At 42.2% G+C, this 23638-nt stretch overlaps 1 protein-coding gene across 7 annotated transcripts in view; it reads right to left on the minus strand.

The window, feature by feature from the left end:
- Nucleotides 1–379: 379 nt before the first annotated feature.
- The window catches only part of TBC1D24 (TBC1 domain family member 24), a 30913-nt gene continuing 7654 nt past the window's right edge, over nt 380–23638 (minus strand). For 5 of the 7 annotated variants that reach the window (XM_054212381.1, XM_054212379.1, XM_054212377.1 and 2 more), the window contains 8 exons: nt 19715–19955; nt 16971–18005; nt 14683–14700; nt 10041–10199; nt 9007–9070; nt 6741–6836; nt 6081–6315; nt 380–4940 (listed from right to left, as the gene is read on the minus strand). In XM_054212381.1, coding sequence (XP_054068356.1) covers nt 4786–4940; nt 6081–6315; nt 6741–6836; nt 9007–9070; nt 10041–10199; nt 14683–14700; nt 16971–17929 — 1686 coding nt within the window. In that variant the 5' untranslated portion in view covers nt 17930–18005; nt 19715–19955 and the 3' untranslated portion in view covers nt 380–4785. Of the gene's footprint in view, nt 4941–6080; nt 6316–6740; nt 6837–9006; nt 9071–10040; nt 10200–14682; nt 14701–16970; nt 18006–19714; nt 19956–20746; nt 20858–23638 lie in introns of all 7 variants that reach the window. The other 2 variants (XM_054212382.1, XM_054212383.1) reach the window with 2 other exon arrangements.

A 23638-nucleotide genomic window follows, 5' to 3' on the forward strand; every position in this document is an offset into this window, starting at 1 on the left:
AAAGGCATTTTGCACAGAGGATCCTGGTATCCTCCAACTACACCACTAAGTTCCTGTAATTCTCACAAGTCTCACACTTAAGTTTCAGGCATTGGCAAGGACTAGGAATATTTGTTCAAACCAGCGTTGCTAACTAGAAACACTCCTTTCAACCACGGCAAAAAGCGCCTGTGCTGTCACCAGGGAGGACATCCAGGTTAAAACCAAGCCATCGAGAGGAACAAAAACCCTGGTTTTAAACCAGCAGCTCCCGGCGGGAGCTGCCTGCCTGCTGCCGGCCCCTTTGTGCCGGCACAAGGAAGGCTCAGCCTCCAGCGAGAGCAGGACTGCGGCCAAGCCGCCGACAGCGTTTACACGCAGAGGATGCAATGGCACCACTGGTCTGACCTACGAGTGTCGGTGGCCAGGAGACACCTCTAAGCTCCATTTTAAACCCAGGCTGGGCTGGGGCAAAACACACTCTCTGGCCCTGCCAAAGGGAAGACAGCTCATTTCAGAATTTGCCAATCTAAGGTTTTTTACAGTCAGTTTGGCACCTGATCTTGGTGGAAGCCTTGTGAGATCTCCTAATACGGCCAGGGACTGTGTAATCGTTCACTGTAGCAAAGAGTTCATGCAAGAGAAGACTTGCTCCAAGGTTTATTTCTCAGTTTCAGCATGCCATTTGCTGCAACAGCTACACGAAAGAAAATAACCAAACGAAGGACAAAGTCAGTTGCCTCCACAGTCAAATACCTTTTAATACAAACCAAGATTCTGCACAGTGACAAAAATACGATCAATGTAGGGGAGCGATTCCAATGGTAGGGTAGAAAATGAATTCAGCAGCACACCACCAGTCATCTGAAGAAAAACATCACCCCAAATAATACGCGCACTCTTCTCAACTACGAATAGTCCAAATCGCATGACAGAGAGCTGGCAGAAGAGCATCTCAACGCTAACAGCTGGGTGCCTATGCCTCCGATACGTCCAACAACTGGCCTCCAGGTGTCAGTGGCAGGAGCTGAGCTCCTCCAGTGCCAGGGCTGCAGGGCAGCTCCCCCCCAGCCATGGCTGGGTGTCTCTGCGGTGACTGCCTGGGCAGAGATCTCTCCCCATCAAAAACGAGGAGGGATATCCAAGGACAAAGCACACAATTTCAATGCACACACACGAATAGCAGTTGATTGATCTGCAGGTGCCACCTCTCCATGGCTCAGCACAGATCTCTATTGGCATGAAGTTTAACTCTGTAAAGAACAGTACAGTCCCCCCTCCAATTTATCTTCAGTTATCTCAACACAGAGGAAAATGAGAGTTTTTCCCTTTCCTTTGTTAACTGGCCTCTATTAATAGGAGGACGATTAACGTGCTTCATGAGAAAAGGGAGCATGTCAAAGTGCATGATCTGTAGGAATGACAGCTTTTGGGTGCAGCGACAAAGTCCGTTCAGCCTGGCTGGCAGCTGGAGACAGCTCCTGTGGCCTGGAAACAGCTTAGATGTCGTTTACAATAAATTCAAGTTTCTGATATTCGGAGTTTCTAGTCTTTTCTGCCTTCAAGAGAGTCTTACAAAGCAAAAACAGCTCTTTTCAAAAAGAGCGAATACGCTCTTGAAGAACTGTGGTAGCTGCCGCCCAGCTTTCAGCTCTCCAGCTCCATGCTGAGCAGCTGATCAAGTGACACTGGCACCCTTGCTGTCACTGCTGCCAGTGGGACAACAAACAAGGACCACAAACTACATCAACAGTTGTTCAGAGTTGCAATGTCACCAAAGGACCTCAACAGCTGGGGTACTTCAGATAATTTTAACTTCCTGATAAGGCGCCCATCGTAGTCATTGTCTTAAAAACCAGGCTGTGGTCTCCATCTCAAGAGTTTTGCATATAACAAACTATTGGCTTAATTATCTGAACTTTGATATACACTTGGTCAGCAACAACCATTAACTACACAGATGAAAAAAATGCCTCTTTGCTACTGGAAAGAAAACCACGTCATGATGGTATTCCGCTAAGGTGTCTCACAACCGTTAACGAGAAATACACACGAGGATTTGCACATGAATAGGAGCGTTCATTTTTACTGAACGAAAGGATTGTGTGAAGATGACACAGCACTGTACAATTCCTCTTGCCAGATTATTGCAGCCTCTTTTGCTTACTCAGGCTATTCCGATTTAAAGCACACATCCTAGCCTTGCAGGATGTCTGCAGCGGGGTAGTGCTATAGCAAACTAAACCCATCGCTGCGACATGTGCCTCAAGAGTGATATGAATACCAACAGTCAGCAGGAGGAGGATCACCTGTAAACCCTTTTACCCTTGCTGTGATTGGCGAACTCATACAGGTCACGGCTCAAATCCCTCAAAAAAGCGAACAAAAAGGGGTCTTTAGTGGATCTTCGCTGCCGAAGGGTCAGAAGTTGTGCTCATCTGACACAAGGGAAGCTGAGCTGTCTTTTGAAAGATGCTCGAGACTCAGATGCCTAAACCTCACTGATGCCGCTCCTCCGAGTCTCGCACTAATATCCTGTAACGAATTTCTGAGCCACTATGAGTTATTTCTGATTTCAAACACCCCCATCCCTGCGCACTAAGAACAGGGCAGGGAAAGGAACAGTGTTTCTCAGATATGGCTTACGACATGGTACAATACCCAGGTTTTGCTGACGTAGCTGCATCCGGCAAGGATGGGGACTGAGAAAATCACATCACTGCTGCCAGCCGCAGGAAAGATTTTGCAGATAAAACCTATTCATTTTGAGTGTAATGCTCAAGCCCCACAAATCCTGCCAACACACAGCTCGAGGGAATTTCTGACAAGTTAACAAGCTGAAAATTAATGCTATTGTGTTGTGTTTTGCCTTTTTTTTTTTTCCTTTTTCTCCAAGGGCACCTCAAACAAGCTCAAAAGAGCGGAGACAGGGACAAAACTGAAATGCCATCTAAGAGAACCTACTAAATGGGATACATTTTTTCAATGATTTGGTTTGTCTTAGGAATACCAGCCAGTGCAAAGTGATACAGCCAGCTTTGAAAAAATAACAGACGGCAGCATTAGCCAGTATTTGTAAAAAGCCAGATACAACTCTTCAAGTTCCTCTCCATCAGAAGACACAAGTATAACCGAATTATATCTGCCCTTCCAGTTCAATCAAGCTTATGATAAATCTACGAAAAAGAGAGCTGGACAGAACTCACTAGAGTGGGACGTGGGAAAGAGAGGCCCGGTGCTGACTCTCAAACAGGGTGAAATAATCTAACTGCAAAAAGAAATGGTGCAAAAGACATCTTGAACTGTTGTATATGCAGTCTAATATTTCAAGGAGTTATTTTGACAAAAATGACAAATGGCACCTTAAGAAGAAAATAAAATTTTTGCCAAGTTTTTTCATGTACTTTGCAAGAGGCAGCACTTCACCAAGACACAGGGTATTTTCATTGATCACAAGCTAAACAAGCCAGCATCACCAACAAAACCCACCAGTTCATCTTTCTCCTCATTTTACTTGTTGTGGTAAATGTTCTTACTAGCAAATTACCCACTGAAGCTTTGAGAGCAGCCCGTTGTGTGCTCTGGACTACCCATTGATTTCATGTGGGAGAAGTTCTACCACAGGTACCACAAGTTTTAGATAAAGACACTGGGCAATTGCCTCCAGACATCACATGCCACTGGGCGTGCTTGTAGAGAACTGCAGGAATTCTCAGAAACGAGCAAAAGCTTTTTTGCATGATCCAAACCCTACCAGAACACTGCTGGTGAAAAAGCCTTACCTTTTTCAGGACCTCATCACTAGGAAGACTCATGATATGGCAAAACAGTGTCACCTAGAGCTCTCCTGGGAAAGTCATCCACTCCCAAGAATTACACAGCAGACCACTCTCCCCGCTCCTTTCATTTTCTTGTGGGGAGAGCTTCTGTATCACAATGTCTAATTCCCCAAACATGTAGGAATATCAGCATAGTTATTCTCAGATTTAAAGCTCCAGCTCAGCTTCCCGGAAAGATGAAGAAAGGGCAGTTTCTGAGCACTGCGTATATGCTCTGCCTTTCAGCTGCCTGAAACACGAGTCAGTCTGAAGTTGTTATACTGATATGGAACAGGAATGTAAACAAAATCAAGCCTTTGAGACATCACTGTCCAGTATGGATGCCTTCCTCAGAGGCAGATTCCTCAAACAGGTGCCACTGGAACATGTCAAACGTTGAGGTACAAGGAGAAGGCTAACTGGCAATCACGGCTCCTGTGTGAATCGAGGGCTTTCATAACTTAAGAAATGGTACTGATCTGTCTGCACAATGTCTGTTTATAGTAGGGCAACGGTTTTATGAACTACTGTTCTATGTCAGATCTGAGGTCACCAATGTTCCCTGTGAGCAGACATTTGATATTTCTGGCTCAAGCCAGATACTGGTGCCAGCGGCACACAGCTCTACAGTACACCCCAGCCAGCTCTGTGCCTCTGAGGAATCGCATCAAACTGCAAACCTGTCCTGTGATATGGACTTGTATCCATTTAGGATGGTCTAAAATCATTATATTTTCATTTTACCTACTAACAGGACCTGAGTCCAGATCTCTAGAGGTAAAGAGCTGAGTTAATCAGATACATTACTTCACCTTGATTTGTCTTAAATAAAAGTAAACAACTAAGCCCTGCATTCAAGTGCACCACATAGTAATTACTGAAAAACACTGAGCCCAGCAGAAAGTATGTTCTAACTTGGCTCCTGCATTAGAATTTGCCTTGGGAATCCTAGGACAACTGAAAAACTCGTTGATTAATGATAGTCGCGTCAACCATTCATGGTGTCCCTGAAGCCCCACACCTCCAAGACAGAGATCTGGAAGCTTTCAGAGCACAACGGCTGATTATTGAAAGTATTGCAGTGGCTGGTTCTTCCGTGGTTCAGATCTGCATCGAGGTAAAGAGCCTGGCCATCACCACCTCCTGGGAAGAGACAAAGACAAGTGTAAGGGCACCTCTGCATTTCTCAGCGTGGGAAACTGCTGTACAAACAAAACAAACCAAAAAAGGACTTCAGTGCTTTTCTCGTGGGAACAACTGGAGGCCCTAAGTGATGTTTGCTTGCTGTCTTCAGGTGTAACAGTATGATCAAACGAAACAGAATAATTTTTTTTTTAATTTAAAAAGAAGTAATGCAAGTCAGTAAGAACAAGAAGCCCAACTCAAATGTCTGCATCTAAGATTTGTTTTTCAGTGTTCGGAAACTACCAACTGCATATTTTCCTTCCAGTAAAGAAAAAACAAAGACATTTGTTATCAAATCTGCTAGAAGTCAAAAATCAAAGCTGGGAGAAGAACAAGTAAGTTCCTCTTCAAGGAGTCCTCAGCATAAGAAGAACATGGACCTGTTGGAATGGGTCCAGTAGACGGCCATGAAGATGGTCAGAGGGCTGGAGCCCCTCTGCTGTGAGGACAGGCTGAGAGAGTTGGGGTTGTTCAGCCTGGAGAAGAGAAGGCTCCGACCTTAGAGCCCCTTCCAGTCCCTAAAGGGGGCCTACAGGAAGGATGGGGAGGGACTCTGGATCAGGGAGTGTAATGGTAGGACGATGGGTAATGGTTTCAAGCTGAAAGAGTGGAGATTTAGATCAGATATCAGGAAGAAATTCTTTACTGTTAGGGCGGTGAGGCACTGGAACAGGCTGCCCAGGGAGGTTGTGGCTGCCCCATCCCCGGAACTGTGTTCAAGGCCAGGCTGGATGAGGCTTTGAGCGGCCTGGTCTAGTGGGAGGTGCCCCTGCCCCAGGCAGGGGGGTTGGAACTGGATGGTCTTTAAGGTCCCTTCCAACCCAAACCGTTCTATGATTCTATTTCTCACCGTGAATTAGGCAGGATGAAGGTATGACTGTGCTTAAAACTTTGAGTTACTATCTTACACTAAAACGCTTGATATGCATGTTTTCCCATAGAAAATTTTTGTGGGGTAACATGATCAGGTTTTGGGCAGATTTATCTCTAACTGTAGCAATACTGAAATACATAAATGGTAAATAGAGATGACTCTCTTAGCTAGGGCAGATAGGAGGAGCTGGTAGCATATACGCTCAAATTCTCACACTGACTTACCTATAATGATGCATTCGCTGCTGCCAGCCATGAACATGGAGGCTGTTTTGGAAGGCAAGTTGAAGTGTCGAGCTGATAAGAAGGGAGAAAGGCGATCCGAGGGGTCTGATGGGATACTGCCAGAGGAGAGGGTGCTGGAAGCTGGTGGGGCGTGATTTTCTGGCTCCGAACCAGTTGTGGCCAGCTCTGGGTGTTTTATGATCACCCACTCATAGCGTTCCACTTCTGGCTGCAGCTGCACAGGGGCAGAGAAGAGCAAAGCTTTAGTTAGCACACATGTACCACACAGAGAGCTCTGCACAGCAAAGGACAGCCAAGCCCCTCAGACTCCACTCGCACAATTAGCAATGAAGAGAGATCAAACTGCCTTTTAAGCCAGACGTTATTACCCTAGCTTTTTAGGCGATTGAAGAAATGATACAGTATTTTCTCAGTTACCTTATTACATCTTTTAAGAAAATATTCTGCGCAAGGGGAGAAAAAGGGATACCACAAAAACAAAAACTAAAATTTTCTCCTCCAGATTAACATTTCAGTAGACTTTATAAACAAGGAAGGCACATAATCCATCCTTGTCACATGGAAGGGAAGTAAGCGTTACTCGCACCAGGACAGCGGTTCTGCCTCGCTACTGGGTAGCAACAATAAAATTTTACTTACCCTAAATACAAAGCACTCCCCAGTTCCAAAGAAACTCAGCTTGTTCCCTCCTCGCCGGCGCTCGCTCCAGTCAGTTGACAGATAAGCACCACAGACCTAACACAAACAGCACCGTCAGGGGGCTTCCCATTGAAGAAGAAAGTGTGTTAAAGCAGTTGATACCAACATGTCACAGTCCAGAACTGAAGGTTTTATTTCAGTTTGATTTTCAAAATCTCTCTATCAGTGGATTAAGGCAGCACAAGTACTTATATCTAAAGATAGATTTAAACTGCTTTAATCCTTAACCCTTAAATCCTAAGAGTTTCATAAATTATTTCACATCCCTGAGGCCTTAAAGGAGAAATGTTACAACATAACGCCAGGTACCAAAACCACTAATTACTCCAAACTTGTAAAGCCTGACTCCCGCTTCCTCATTTTGGCATCCAAAGCAACAGTACTGTCATAAGTCAGAGTATGCTCAGAGTATAAGTCAGTTCTGCCTTAACATTTTCTGGTCATAAAGAGTAGCCTTGGTGGCTTTCTCCACGTCAAACTGTAGGTTAAAATCAGTTTAGCTAAGCCAGTGCTGAACTGGCTGAGATATTTAAAGCAGCCTATTCAAACAGCACGGGGTTCACTAGTTTCCAATACAGAAAAACACAGCCTTAGAGGGCTGAGCTTTTCTGTGGAGTCTTTTGTTTGCGCTAGAAGAATTTCTCCCTACCAGCAATAAGCATCACCACCAAGGGGACACAGACCAAACAATGAAGCTCTAAGAATGGGATGAAAGCAGCTCTCCCTTTTTTTTTTTTCCTCTTTTCTTCCCCAGCAACTACGGTTAAACGGAATTGTTTTAAGGTACATTAAGGTACATTGTTTAGCCTCCACCAGCATTACAAGCGGAGCTCCTAGGACAAAATTCCTGAAGAGCAGGCTTTTTATATATATAACTGTGAGATATATATATATATATAGATAAACAAAAAGATAGCCAGAACTCCTTTTGATGTGATATGCTTGAAGTACATGAAAACCAGAAAAATCAGAAAGCAAATTTTCTTCTTTCTAAAATGTAACAATAGGCACATGAATAAAGAGTGAATATAATTCTTTGGGAAAAAACCCCAAAACACAAAACCCACCCCCCAAAACCACCAAACAAAAAAGCCCCCCATGCTTTTCTCCTACTTTTTTGTTTGGACTTTTTTTTTTTTTTTTTTTTTAGGGGTAGGCAATGAACCATACCATAAAAATCAACATTACTTCCAAAGCTAGACTTTTGACATGCTCCAGAACAAGCAGCAAAATAATAAATATTTTCCCCCTTCCCTTTAGATACCGCAGGCATTCTATAAGCCAATGGCATGTCAGTGCAGGCCTGGGATGGCCAGAAACCACACACAGAACTACCAAACAGCCTGGAGCGTTAGCATGGCAAAAAGGGTAAAAATGGGCTTGTTTCCTGGGCAGTCATCCTGCAGGAACATAAGCAGAAACAGAAGGCCACAGGCTGCAATAATAGCTTAACGCTATAAATGGAATATTTTAGGAGTTGTTCACAGTGGCGCAGACAACCAACGCTCATTACAGGAAGCACCTGTGTGCCCTCCTATGGAGGTTCTGGAAAGCTTTCTTGTTTTATGCATTGTTTTTTTCAAACAAGCATGAAATGAAGCTAATGTTTCTGCGTTCACATTATGTTGTCCAATATTATCATACAGAGTAGAGCACAGAACGAACGCTCATTAGATAAGGCACCTGCGTGCACTCCTCCTCAGGTTCTCAGCACTTTCTTTTATTTTTATTTTTTTTTTAAACAAGAATGAGATGAAGCTAAAGCTTTTATTTCCACATTATGTAGTCCAATATTATTCATACCATTTAAATTCTGCTACTTTCCCCTCCTCATATCCTGGAGAAAATGAAAATATCTTTTATGAATCATGAGTTTCTTAACACAATTCCCCAGCCTCTCCCTCTGATTCTGCAATTAAGAGGGTCTGTCCAAGAGCTCAATGACTTACTCTAGTCCGTCATCCCACATTACTTACAAGAGAAAGAATGGCTGACCAAGACCTAGTTTAGAAGATTTACTCAAGAACGCATAGTCCCATAATCAACAAATGGAACCATTTAAAGCATGCATTGTTAAAAAAACAAAAGCCCAAGCAATGTCAGGTCCCTTGCTTCTTCATTTTATTATAAACAGTTGTGTGGTGCAACACAGCATTGCATAACTGCCCAAAACCTAATTTCATCAGTTACTTTTCACCTCACTCACCTCTTTTGCTGTGGTCTTGATGAGGAGAAGAGTTGGTTCATGTCCCTCACTGTGAGAATAGAACCTGAAGTGCAGAGCACACAAAAATGAGGACTCAACTACCACCAACTGCAGTTCTTTTCCTCCTTAATGTCAGGCACCATCTCCTCCTCCAGCTGAGGAGGCTGGCAAAAAAGACATCCGAAGACTAAGCATACTCCTGCAAATGCTTTCTAGTCCATTGTAAACAACAGAGTTGAATGCAAACAAATATTATCCAGCAGTCCTTCTCTACTCAGTTCTGTGTACAGCTGTTCAGGCCTCTGCAGGATAACTAGAAGATTACCTAGCACAACAGTGGAATTTTACAGCATTTTGAATTAAGGCAACCTCAAGGAAGTTGCTTCCCGAGGCCTGATGGCTGCGTCTGAAGAGCTTTCCGTTTTCATAGAAAATAATTACGATACATTCTCGTTTCTTGCTTTTTCTTTTCCTCATAGGCACATGGGGCTGGGACAGCAGACCACTCCCCACCTCAGGACCTCAACTCCAGGTGTCAAAGTCATTATTAGGAGTTATAGGATTATAGTTTTCTGTGTCAAGTGCAAGGAGAACTCATACGTAGTTTATCCCACATGTTGTTATTTAATAACAAGAACAATCAGATTCATAGGTAGAGGACTCCAGTTTCTGGTTCTCTTATTCTTTGGATCGGTTTGAATGTGATTATCTATCAAAGAGGCGCAAGAGTTAAACCATTCATACCCAGCGGGGAATGAACCAGTCTCAGACCAGCATACTGTGTGAACCAATGCAAGTTTGACTTTTCCAGTTGGTCTTGGACAGTTTCAAATGGCTTGCCATGTTCTGGCATATGAAGTATCCTGGTCAAATGCTGCAGCCAATAGGAATTTGTCACATTTACATCCCATTGCTAATAATAATCTTCAGACCAATTTCTGACTAGGCACGGCCTTTTTGTCTATCCAGCCAACAGTTCACCAGTTGCTCTTTTTTGCCCCACAGTAGAGAAGAGCGGGGAAGGTTCTCCTTACCTGCTCAGACTACAGCCGTGTTCCAAGGTGGTGAAAAGCAAGAGGGGCTGGCAAAGTGCAAATCGTTCCGGGATCCACGACCAGATATCTCGCATCTCTTTCACGCTGACAATTTCAGACTTGAAGTTCTCAGCATGAACTGCCAAGTGCACATTCTGCCTGAGAAATACAATACAAAACATTGAGAAACAATAATTTAGCAACAAGTTTCGTATTACTGGACAGAAACACGAAAAGACAGCTGAACACTAAAGGATCCTGGTAGATGTACTATTGTTCAAAGCTCCAGCCCATGGGATTAGAAGGCCATGACTTAGTGAAGATAATAAACTACTGCAGTTTAATGTAATCCTTGAGAGGCAGTATCTGGCCTTACTGAAATACCTGGAGCAATTCCTCCGTATGGCAGCTGCGGCCTGCACCTTTATAGAGGACATAATGGTGAGCCACCTAGGATGACCATGACCTTAACAGCTCAAATTATATTTCTGTTTGAGACAGTCTCACTGGCGCTAGTATTGAAGCCTAGAGAACCGCATACCTAAAGAAACAGCCAGGACTTGAAATACACGGGTAGTACTTTTTACCCCTCTGAGGTCCTGCCTATCATGGAATTAGAGAATTCCTAAAACCCTCAGAAATCTTAGAGGAATCAGTACGACCAGGCTAAGCAGTTTTAATCCAAGGCAAGTATTTGAAGCTTTTGGAAAGTTCCACCTCCTGGAAACATGTCATTACTAATGGCTTCCACTTCATTAAGAACCAAAGAAGTTCTTAGGTTCATGGTTACAGATGGAGCCTGAAAACATGAAGGAACGCTAGACACACCGGAACGCAAACCCCCATGCCCCCCAGAGGGGTCTGATACAATTATAAGATCTGATTTATGGCTTTTAAACACTTGAAGGTAATAATAATAATAACCATCATCATCATCTTAACCATCCTTCATTTCTCAGATGAAGTAAGCACAAAAACTCAGAGGCTGGGGATTAAAGAAGTGTTATTGCATCTGTGGACGATGTTACTTTTAAAATGCAAGGGTGACAGCCAAGTACATGGTGGAAGTGACATACAAACTTACACAAGACAGTAGCCATTAGTTAAATGAAGCTTCAGGAGGTTTGCTCTGCATGCAGGGGTTCAGTTGCAAGTATTTGCCAATTTCTGTGTTGGTTTTTTTTTTTTTTTTTGACAATTACATATTTCTTTCCTCTCAGTTTCATGGAACATAAAGAGGACCTCAACACTGCATATCCGCATGTATCTGAATAGCTTAGCTCGCTCCCTAAAACACACAAACTATGAATTTTTTATTATTTTTCTTGCTTGTAGTACCAAGAAGTCAGCAGCGTTTGCACCGTACTCTAGAGCTGCGCTTTCTTGGGGACATTGAGAAATGCTTTCTGAAATTTAGTGTAGCTGCCTTAGTTTCAGCATTTCTAATGAAATGACTCCTTAGGTCACTTAAAAAAAAAAATTAAAAAAAAATTACTGCTTCTTCTAGCAAAATGAACCAAATCACTAATTGTGTTGCTCCCCTGCATTATTTAATTAGCCAGGAACTCATATGGACACCTCTTTAAGCAAGCTGCAACTACTAATGGGTTTAAAACTTACAGTATCACTGACTAGGGCATTATTTGTGCTTTTAAACACAGCAAGCTGACACACAGGAGAGATCAACCGAAGCAAAGGATGAGCCAAGATGTGAACCCACATCTTTGGAATCTTACTTTAGGTCTCAGCCCTCCCAGCCCTGCCTGGGCTGCAGCTAAAGAGGGCTGAGAAAAAAAAGCCTTGGTTGCAGTTCATCAGAAATTATATTTTTCTCACATTCCAGGAATTAAAAACACTCGGGGCAGTCAACTAGTTTATTACAGTGAATTTCTGGAGGAAAAGGAATGATGATAAATAAGCTAAGAGTTAGTAGCAAACATTGAAACAGTTTTAAACTTACCAAACCTCAAACAAGCGAGCCTCGTAATTATTGGTATGCTTGGTTTGCACATTTTTCACACTTCTGTGATCTGTTTGGGCAACTAAACTTAAGTACTTGTTCCTAAAAGGCACCCAACCTCTGGCTACCTTTTCTTTTGCCTCTGTTCCTTCACTTGGCTACTATGAACTGCTGATTTAAGGACTTTCCTACTCAGACCCCACTCAAGCCTGCCTTCAGAATTCACAGTAACACAGCCCTTTCAGCACCCTGTGTCTTCCTACGACTTGTCCATGCAGGTAGAACATCACCTTTACAAACAGATCTTTCTGCTTTCCTAGAAAGCATTTACCATCACATTGGCCATTTAAAACTATTCCAGGCATGCCGCTCCTGCTCCTTGAACATCACGGTGAATCATTTTATGTTTAATGTCACCACTCAGTTAGTGAAACCTAGCCTGTAGCCTGACCAAAGGATTTGAAATAAAATGACCTGCTATTTCCCAGCTTTCAATCACAGCTGCAGGTGCTTCAGACTGAAACCTGATCCTGTGTTGAGACCAGTGTCGATAGGACACACAGCCTGCACCTACCCCAAGGCAAACGCTGTGCTGCTTAACAAAAGCACGAGTGTTTTGGAGGGGTTTCAGAAAATTGCAACTGGAGTCACAAGTTACTAAACTGTATTTGTCCTCTCATTTTTGACAGTATTTCCCTAATGACACTGAAAAATCACCTACTTCAGTTGGGTAGTTGCTTTTCATAGTCGTACAAGAGTGAAAGAGAACAGCACACAAGTTGGCTAAGAAAAAAAAATAAAATGTTTTGGTCTATGCTGGTTGATGAAAATTAAATTTAGGCTCCACCATACCAGAGGTCTTTCAGGGTTATCTGGTAAAAAACCAGCAGTTTGAGAGAACAATAAATTTGGACCGGCACTGCATTAAAGTGCTGCTAGAACTGAACAAATTCATTAAGATTTTACCCTTTATTATCATTTTCCTCAGTTCTTCATGTTGGCTTATTGGGATCAGCATGAAAACTTTCTATTGATTGCTGATGTTGGAAAGACGTGTTCAATTTTTATTACGCCAAAGGAAATTAGATTTAGGAAAGCAGCACAATTGAAATGCATAAAGGAGCTTATCTGCTGTCTCTGTAGGAATGTTGTTTTTACAGCTATATCATACAAGGTGCTTCAGGGCCCTCAAAGTTCCTGAAGATAAAGCCAACATCGATGACCTGCAGCAGCAGCTGTCACAGTGGATATGCTCGGTATGTGTTCCAAGATAACAAATACCACACGTTCACTGAATTACATCTTCCTGCTCTATTCTGTTTTGGGTCAAGTCTTACAGGGTCTGCATCACCTTTAAATTCCATTATAATTTCAGTTATGGCATAAATGTGTGGTAGAAGTGATATGCTGTTTCTCAGTCATAAACGGCAACGTAAGCCATACAGGGTGTACAAAGCCTGAAACCTACTCCTGTGTTGAGATCAGTGTCAACAGACACCCTGCATCTACCCAAGTCCCCTCAAACCCAAACCCTGTGCTTCCTAGAAGAAATAAAGTCTTTCTGCTCCTTTCAGAACACTGCAACTACAGTAAAATAAAAATATATGGACACTGAAGATTTGCTTGGCTGGAATGAACAGCCTGCTGATCTATCAGAGGTAAAATCCTCAAGACACAGTATATTGATATGAAACGTGCTTTGATAAGTCTCTTGAGGTGTTCTTTTAGACATGAAAACGTGAGGAAATGGATTCCAATTTTGATTTTATAAATTAGTACAAATGTTAGTGCGCAGCACTCACTAAAGTTAACTCAGGGCACCTGCAACAAGGCCAGAAGATTCTCAAAGGCATTAATTTAAACCCACACATCTGTGGTACTTAACACTCCCAGGCAATCTTTCCTCCTTTCCAAGTTCTCTGCTTATTGGGTATCACAATCCACTGCATTTTGTTCTTTAAGATTTGCTTTTCAGGCCAAGACTTGATGAATGACTTCATGAACCATTAATGCTATATGGCTGAGTAACTCTGACCTCCTTGACACAGGAAAATTGTCTGTCTTCTTGCCTCTAAAAAAAAAAAAACAAAAAAACACCAACCCTATCTGCTTAGAAATAAATATAATCTAGTATGAACAGAGACAAACCACTTTTAAGAGTGTGCCAAGTTGGGTTCAGTCCAACATTTTTCCAATTAACTGCAGAAAGGTTGCAAAGAAGAAAAAAAAAAAAGTAGAGTATGTCTCACACCTATTGCAACAGCATCCACCAGGTTGGGATGTGGGACAATACCTCACAGTGCTGAAGACATGTTACTTGAGATGTTTTTAAAAAAAAAAAAAAAAAAAAAAACAAAAACCCCACACTTTTTCTTCGAACGAAGAAAGAACTTCTATCCCACCATTAACACTATGCTTTTCCATTCTGGAAAACACGGGTTTGTATCCCTGTGTGGAAGCGCTACGTGGACAAGGTGGGCTCATGATCCTACGAGTTTGCAGGTGCTTTGAACTAACTTTGCAAGAGCATATTCAGGAGATGTTGCACAGCAAGGGGATGCTGTAGTTGCTGCCCTGCTTCTCCTGCCCCAGCGTTAGCAACAATGACAGCCTCGGAAAAAAATCATCAGCCAAAGACAGAAGAAATGAGCAAAGTGCAAAGATTTGAGTGTTTTAACCTACCTTTTGGGAGACGCAACACTGCAAACAGGAGGGGTGCAGTAGGTATGGAATTGACAGAAGGAGAACGTATGAGGAGAAAGACAAAAAAGATAGAAAAGATCAGTGATTTCCTACATCCGTGACAAAGTGAATGAAAGGAGCCTGGAGAGAAACAAAGCAAGGTTTGATTCAAATCATCAAGCACAAGAAAAACAAACAAACAGACAGGTTAAAATATTTCCTATTTCTATTTTTTCTTTTCCTTTTTTTTTTTGCTACCTGCTTGGAGCTATCTGATTGGAAAATCTGGACAAATTGGAAAAATATCTGGACAAGAGCCCTCACTCACATCCTATCGAGAACTGGAGAAAAGCTCATTTCTCCAGCCCCCACATCTGCCCACACTGGGATCCAAACTGAGCCAAGTGCCAGGGGACACAGAGAAGTTTCAGTGTGTTTACAAAAGTAGCCGAGAGAGGATAAAAGTTTTTCACTAGCAACTGTGCCTGGTAAGGCAGTAACTACTGGCATTATTTCGGTACAAATTTACTGTATTTTGCTTTGAAGGCACCACTGTTGTTCTGAGCAAGAACACCTCTACAGCATTTAACACAGCAGGAGCTTCTGGGGTTTTTGTGGTTGGTTGGTTTTTGGTTATTCCCTCCCCCCCAGTTATTTTTTTATTTAAAGCTCTCATGCCATTGCTGAAGAATATACTCCGAAAGGGTATTACAACTCTTCTAAACTCCAGTAGAAGAAGAAAAGCTATATGCCGGAAGAGTTAATACTTCTGGTTGTGAGTCCCAAACACAATGGTCTGAAGTCTGCCTGATGCAACATTCCAGCGGCTAAAGGCCTTGAAATATTTGAGACTGACAAAGCGGTCTCTTCCAAAATATGAGGAAGATAAAGCACAGGCTCATTGTAAACCAAACTGTAAGTCTAAAAATAAACTGCTGGAAAAGACTGGAGGGAACTTTATGCGTATTTGGGCAGATGAAAGAGGTTCAACTAACATTTACGTCATTTTATGGGCTGAAATCCGATAAGCGTATTTTTCAATACTGTGGAATGATGTGCGTTTGCAACTACTGTGACTAACTTAGCAACACAATCGGCTGTAGGATCCTAATGCATCAGTGGCTGGTACCTTTTGATTTTTAAAGATTTAGAGAAAATGAAAGACTGTCCCTCTAGAATACCAAGTTCTAGATACCACACTTTCTGACCGCTTCGAGAGGTCACAACAGCTGACAAAACTGTTCAATACTTAACTTAGATTTCAAAACCAGTTGGGAGAAGTTTTCTGCAGCCACAGGGGGCCTTAGGAGAAACAGAACGTGTGCACCACACCAGTATTTACCTGCCCATACATTTACACACAGCAGGATACTAATTTTGTTCAGATATATTGCTGTCTTTTCTATATACACGGAGAAGTTTTTCAGCTTTTTTATTATTGTGGCTTTTGCTACCACATTGGGGCAGGATTTCACTTACTAGTTTCACAGCTGGCTTTCCCCCCCCTCCTTTCTGAAAAGAAATTGTGATTATGCAATCATCTTTTGGAGCAGCACCCTCACTGTTCTCTTCCACAGTTCTTTCAGAATCATTATTTCTAACAGTGCACGGATCTGTCACTAAATAGGTCAACTCCTACCTATGATTACTATACTCTTGACTTTCAGGAGGCTTGCAGTCACACTAATTTTAAAAGTAATCTGTAGATAAGACTTACTTCTTCCTTGTTCTATTAAAATAACTCCCCAGTTAAGCAAAACGTTCCCAGCTGGGACAGTGTTTGCCTACTTACACTACAGAAAGTTTGAATTCACAGTACATGAAATTGGCATTATATACAAATAATCTCACATTCAAGAATTAATTTTCACATTTGTTTGGGTACTTTTCCTTCCACATACATAATTTATCAGTGTTTATTCCAGCTTTGCTAGAACAGCTTTTAATTTAAAGGCAACTTGTGAAAGACACTTTGAGATACAGTACTTGCAATGAGTATGTACCTGTAAAAAGTAATTGTAAATTTGTCACCGAGTAAACTATGAGAAACTGCTTTGTTTCTCTTGTATCATTAACACTTCAGTTACACTTCTCATTACAGTCCCAACAATGCTTAATTCTGGGGCTGTTGACTTTTTCTACAGAGGAAAAAAAAATAAAAAAAATCAGCAGAGATACCACCATGTACCAGTAGAGCTCTTCTCCCTCCCCAGCGGTCACCCCGCAGTGACTGACTGCTCATCACACTGGGGAAACTCAGATCACTCAGGCTGGAGCGCGACCCCTACCTTTTCTGTTTGACCGTGATGCCCTTCTGCTGCAAAGCCTTCTCGTTGGCCATCTGCAGAAGCTGGATCTCCTTCCGTGAGAAGAGGCGGATAGCAAAAGCTTTTTCCAAAAGCCTCTCTGGAGACACTGACTTGGCAATGTCTCTCACAAAAGCCCGAATGTCCTGCTGTATGCTGTCAGACTCCATGGGCTGCCCAGCTCTGACTTTGTGAAAAAATTTCAGAAGAGCCAACGCAACACGATAGAGAACTTTGTAGCCCTCCACCAGAAACACATCAAAGACCCGAGCAATGTACACCATCGGCAGTTCTCCAAAGAGCCACCGCTGCCAGTCGGAATATACCTCCAACACATCCTCGGACACCGCCACCATCAGCTTATGTGCCGCCTGGCAGTACTTGTTAACCAGGTCACCAAAGGTCATGCAGGAGGACTCAAAAGCTAAGAACGTCTGGTCAATGAGCCGCTTAGATGGGTCATTGCAAGCAAGGATGCGACAAACCTGTTCAAAGCACTCTGCCTCATCTTTGCTGTAGTGGAGGAGCAAAGCTATCACAGAAGGCAGTGCTGGGCAAAATGATATGTCCGGGAACTGATTTGCAATGCACAGTATAATCTTCCTGACTGCCCCGATGCCTTCTGCATTCAAGCAGTACGTGGGGACCAGGCTGTTATCCACAAACTCTGGCAGTGGAAGGGAGCTACTGTTACGTTTTCCAACAATCTTCACAACAATGTCCCGGTACACGTTTGCATCTGGGGTCACTGTGCGGCATGGGATATTGCTAATTAGTTTGTGGTACACTTTGGCTCTCAGAGAGTGGTTCTTGGCCCAGTAGCCCTGCCGAGCCAGCTGCTTGAGCTCCTGGAACTCTGTGCAGGTTAGCTCCTTTACATCCTGGCTCTGGACAGTAACATCCATTTTGTCCCAATCCACAAAGCGGTTGTATTCATCCATGGCTCCAGAAGAAGCATATCAGAGAAATCATGAGAATGGAGACCTTATTTGGTCATTAAATGACTCACAGCTTTTTCTGCAAAAGGAAAAGTAAAATAAGAGAGGTTTGAGTAACAGGTAATCTCCCATTTTCTTTAGGAACACATACATACATTCAACTTGTTCCTGCAATGCCAAAACTGTTTTCTAAAGTAAAGAGAGTTAAAGATACATGCCTTTTTATTTTTAAGCCAAACTTTACTTCCATTCTGTCAATAATTCACACTAAAGTAGTTTATCAATGGCCAGCCAAGAGGTGGACTCTGAGGACACCTCCACAGGCAATTAATTTCCCTAACTGAAGCTCCAAGCTGAGGCATGGACCTTCATGTTAACTTCTCACTTTGAGAACAGAAGCCTCCCACTTCAAAAATATCCACTGCAAAGTTTGTTCAGTTTCCACCTCTCTTCCTAATTCTCCGGGGAACTAGCTGCTATTTATACTACAAGGATGCTGTCTCACGAGCAGCTGATACTGTTCTGAGATTGCACAGCCAGTGGCAAGAGATGCTGACCTCTGCTAGCCACAGCCATATGTTCTTAGTCATTTCTTCGTCCTGGTAGTGACACTTGTGTGGCCACACAGTCACTGAGATTTGTTTGTTAATCTGGTACTTTTTTTCTTTTCCATTGGATAAGCGAGATGCGCAACTGTGTGGACAGCCAGATTAGTGCCAGAACAAAGATGAGTGCAGGACAGAACCATCCTTTCTGATTGCGCTACAGGCTCACGTCAGCTTAAGACAGCTTCATGGAACTGCTTCTTAGTTCTGTGGAGTACTGCCCTGGACTTCTGGTCCTGACCTCGCACACATTTCTATGATCAAATCACCCTCTAGAGGGCCTGCTATCACCAACTTTAGAAGATTTTAAAAATTCACACCACTGCAACAGTACCAGGAGCTGAAAGGCCAGGTTCTGGCCTCTAGTTCATCAAACTACATGTTTACGTGATCCACCAGTTGACTCCAGCTTTAAAATACACCTGTGTCCCAGCTAATGCCCATGCCTGAATGGGTAGATACAATAAAATGCATTAATAACAGCAGGCAACAAGTTTGCCCAGTGCTGGAACATCTCTGCTAACACATCTTCAGTGCCAGATTAAAGCTAGGAAGCACACGGCCATTGATGCTATACGCTCCACAAAGGCAGATAATCCTTATAAAATGCAACAGGCCTATAAAACTGTTTTGTACAATTAAGACATTATGTAGCAAGGTTAAATCAACAAAAACAGTTACTGAAATGCTTCCAAAGAGCCTTCTGTCATTCCTATGTCAACAGACTAAAGAACACACGGAACTTGACATATATCAGCATGGTCTTTTGCACAACAGGTGCATTAAAATGATTTGAAACTTGTTAGGTAGACACACCATCAAGGCAGACAACTCTTCCTCCCTACTTCACTACAGGAAAGTAAACCTGACATTTTACCTCAAGTAGAGAGAAGTTTGTAAACATACAATTAGCATTAGCTTGGACAGCCACACATTGAATTCAGAGAATTTTAGATTCTGACTAAATATTAATCTGGATATTTTGGAATAGCATGCTGAAACTCCAAAATCTAACTCCTCTTTTAAGAGGTTGGCAGCAACACACAGGAGCCTTTCAGAAAAGGCGTTTGGATGGTGCTTCTCTACCAAATCTTTACTTCAAGTTTTTTTTTTTTTTTTAATAAAAAGAAGATTCTTTTTGAGTCATCTTTGTACAATGTAAGAGCAATAAAGAAACGCTCACCATTTCTTTTTGTTGTCTTCTTCCACATCTGAAATTCTTAGACCGTAATTAAAGGAGGCAACACATTGTCCCAACTTCATTTCTGAAAGGACGATATCTTACAATGTTCAGAAATGATGCCTTTCAGTGTGAGCCGAGAGTGTGTCTTCAGAATATGCAAAACCAGTAATGATAGGATACCAGTTCATCGCAGAATCAATGTCAGCTCTGTGGAAGTCAGCATTTTTCTGTCATTCTTCACCTGGGAATCATAGGGAAACTCGTTATCTTTAAGTCAAATCCTAGAATAAGATCCTTGTGGAGAAGAGAAATTTAATCCTATTTAGCAATGACCAAAGCACAGAGAAATGAACCATTCTGTTCATGATCACTTCGGTATAGAAACTATTACTATCCTGCACTTGCTGGAGTCTCCACTATGCAACAGCTTCCCCCTTCTGCCATCATCGCTTGGGAGCCACTTATAGTCATATTAGGGAGGTTTAAGTAAAATCTCCATCATACACACAACTTCTAAGATACTCAGAGTTAAATCTCAGCTGTCCTTTTTCCTGTAAACTGTCTTCTCCCTCCTCCTTACTCTTCCCTGTCTTATTTTTTATCATTCAGAGACACAGAGGTTGCATCAAAAAGTCACTTTTCCCTCCTGAAGTTACTGCTCATTCCAGAAACTAATGAATTCAACGAGTGTGTGCTCCTCAGCAAGCTCACTGAAATGCATGCCTACAGGATGGAAGTCAGACTGCCAGAACTTTTGATTTGAGCTTACAGTCTTATACATACTTTGGCTGGGATAAATCTGCCGGGTCTGCTAGTAGGTCTGGCTGCTTACCCTTTTCAAAGCCCTAGATGCTGTGAGAAAAAAGTGACAGCAAAGCCAGTAGGCATTGTCAAGGTTGCCAAGCATGACCAGCTCTTAGCCGTGCTTGCAAAAGGAGCAGAATTAGTGTGCTTCGGTGTAATGGTGCATATCTCCTGATGCTGTGCCAACAGCTACTGTAAGTCAGCAAGGCTTGAATGGGGAATATTTACTTGCCAAAGGAGAAGAGCCCAAAAAATCTCAGAAAATTCCAGCCAGCCTTCATCTCCTCCTCCCACTCCTTCCGAAACTTCCTCCATCCCTCTGGGCGAGTTCTCTCCTTCCTGGCAACCATGTAAAGGGCAATGTTTAACTTTGAGATGGTGGGAAGAGGAGCCAAAAGCTGTCAGCTGTCCAGTGGCAAAGGGCTAGCTAGTTGGGGCTGTCTCCTACCCATCTCTCCTACTGCAGGGGAGCAAACAGGCAGTACAGACTCTTCTATTCGGAGGGACTGAAGGCTGGACTGACAGTTAAGGAGTAGTGCACGTCTGCGTCAAAGCCCCATCTTCACCTAAACTACCTAGCTTTCATGTATAAAGAAGGGGTAAGACACAGGCAGAAGAGAAAAAAAAACACATTTCAGAATGTAACGTTTGTATAAAAATATGGTTAAAGGCAGGTAGAGAGACCCACTTATATCTCCTTATGACAACAAACCTGTTTCCCTCTTGCTAAAATAACTTTAGAGAAGTTAGCATCATGTTGTGGTAAGTATTCCCTGACTGGACATGGGGACAACAGGATGGATCAGCACCTGCACTGCACAGAACTGAAATGCTTTCAAGCACCTGTTAGAACAAAACTACGAAGGGATTGTAAAAATTATCAAAAAAGTTACATTACAACGACACAGCTTGGAAGTTATGTATACCTTATTTAAGGGGAAGCAGCCATTTCCTTTCTAATTAGCCTGACTTTTACAAAACAGTAGGAATTAACACAGGAGAAAAGAACCAGGAGAAAAAGCTTTTTTCTCAGTAACTGCCACACAATTTTGAGATTGTTAGATCTATTAGTCTACAACAGAGATCTTCACTTAAGTGCAATATAAAAAAAAAAATCAACAAACCCACACAAGTGAGAACTAGAAAAATACATATTGAAGATATGCCAAAAATGGCTGCAGAACAGGCAAAAGATTTTCCAAGGTTAAGTTTAAACTATGAAGCGAGCATGTAATCATTTACCATTCAAAACCGAGCGATGGCCATGGTAACTGGAACTGGCATGATTTCAAGTCAGTGACTAAAATTTAGGAAATATGTAGCTTGCTAGTCTAGCCACATTTTCCATTCCAGTCCCTGAGTTCTTCCCATTGTTATTTGGGTTACTTTCAGAAGAGAGCTGAAAACTGTACTGAATTTGTATAAACTATACAGCAGGGAAGCCAAGTGTGACAGTCAGAAGCCCGTCACTGTCTGTGAAGAAAAATTCTGTGAAAGTGTCTAAAAAAATACGTCAGCAGGAAAAGATAAGATTTGAATGATGACTTACCTTCATTAAGGGTAATATAGGCTACAATTTTACTAAAGATAACATGTCTAGGGCCAACTTTTTTTTTTTTCTTTACAAAATGCAGGAATTAGCAAACTGAAATAGCTGAAGTACAACTAACCTAGAGGACAATTATTGCTTTCGAATCCAGAGTACACACCGTACTCCACAGTAGTGAATTATTTACATTCTAAACTTTTTAAAAATAAATTCCAACTTTGGTTAAAACCAATTACATGATTTGATATTGCTTTTAATAAACACAGGAAAGTTTCCTAAAAAACCTAAATTATAATTAGTCAGGAAAACCTTCTCCCCTATTCCATTTAGGTATTCTTGCAACTTTGTTCTGAAAGTTTAATAGCTTACTAAAACACTTCACTCAAATCTAGTGTAGCTGCTCTATAACAAGAAACCCAAACTTTGAAAACAGCATTTTTCAGCTTAACCATGGACAGTTATGACACCTTTGATTCTGCTATTTGCTATGTACTGTACCGATACAGCTTGATACTGACAACCAAAATTTCAGCATGCATTTTTATAATGTGCTAACAAGAAAGCAAATATTTTCTTTTGCTGCTCTACAAATCCAGACTGATGCTAGACTCCCAGACCTGCAGCATACCTTTTGCTGGTTATACTGTTGAGTAGTGATGTAGCCAGGGAAAAGACTCAAGTCTTCTCTCTTTCATAACCTCGTTAAACTAATCTGTGCAGACGGCACATGAACAGATAATGAGAACTCCGTCCTCAAGACTGCTAGCTATTAGTCCTCATCCCAGTAAGAGGAAATTAAACCCCAAACTCTGAGTAGATGATTTCCCATCCTTGAGGAATACTCAATCACATCTGAGATGTTTGCTACATACACCAAGGGATCTGATAGACCAAAACAACACAGCAAGACATTAATAACTGCAGAATAGAAGACAGTTACTCTCTCCTCCCCAAATAATTCAGTGCATCCTGCAGTTTTCCCCAAGCCCAGACTTCCAGCAGCATACCTTGACATCTCTGCTCCACGGATCTGGAAACAAGACTGGACACCACATTGCCATCCCCCCTTGCCCCAAACACCTCCTGATCAGAAGTATGTTTTGTCACGTTTACAACTTCTGTTACTCCCTATGCCACACATCAGTGAGAAGGATGTACACATCAGAGCCAGAATGAAGCACTCTGTTTAGCAGTAGAACAAGCTGAACACAACCAGTTCATCTTGTGTAGAAGAGCAATTTCGACCATGCTGATGCATTCTGGAGTGATGATCCTTTTCAGTAGAGTACAGAGTTCAATGGATTGCTTTAACGAGGTTAAATGCAGTTCGATCTCTTTATGATTTGCCCTGGGCAGTGTGTACAGCACAAGCTGGGCTCCAGGAATACAAGTGTGGATAATGTTCTAATACTTGTTTACCAATAACAATAGGGGATTAGTTAGCTGCTCCCCAGTGTTTTTTTTGATATTCTTTTGGGACAAAGTCTAGAAACCTCTCGCTTTCTTGAGTAACTGATAAAGACCTGATATAAGAGTACACTACAGGGCAAATTATTTTAGGCATCTAGATG

This window comes from Rissa tridactyla, chromosome 8, assembly GCF_028500815.1.
Source record: "Rissa tridactyla isolate bRisTri1 chromosome 8, bRisTri1.patW.cur.20221130, whole genome shotgun sequence".
Taxonomy (NCBI): Eukaryota; Metazoa; Chordata; class Aves; order Charadriiformes; family Laridae; genus Rissa; species Rissa tridactyla.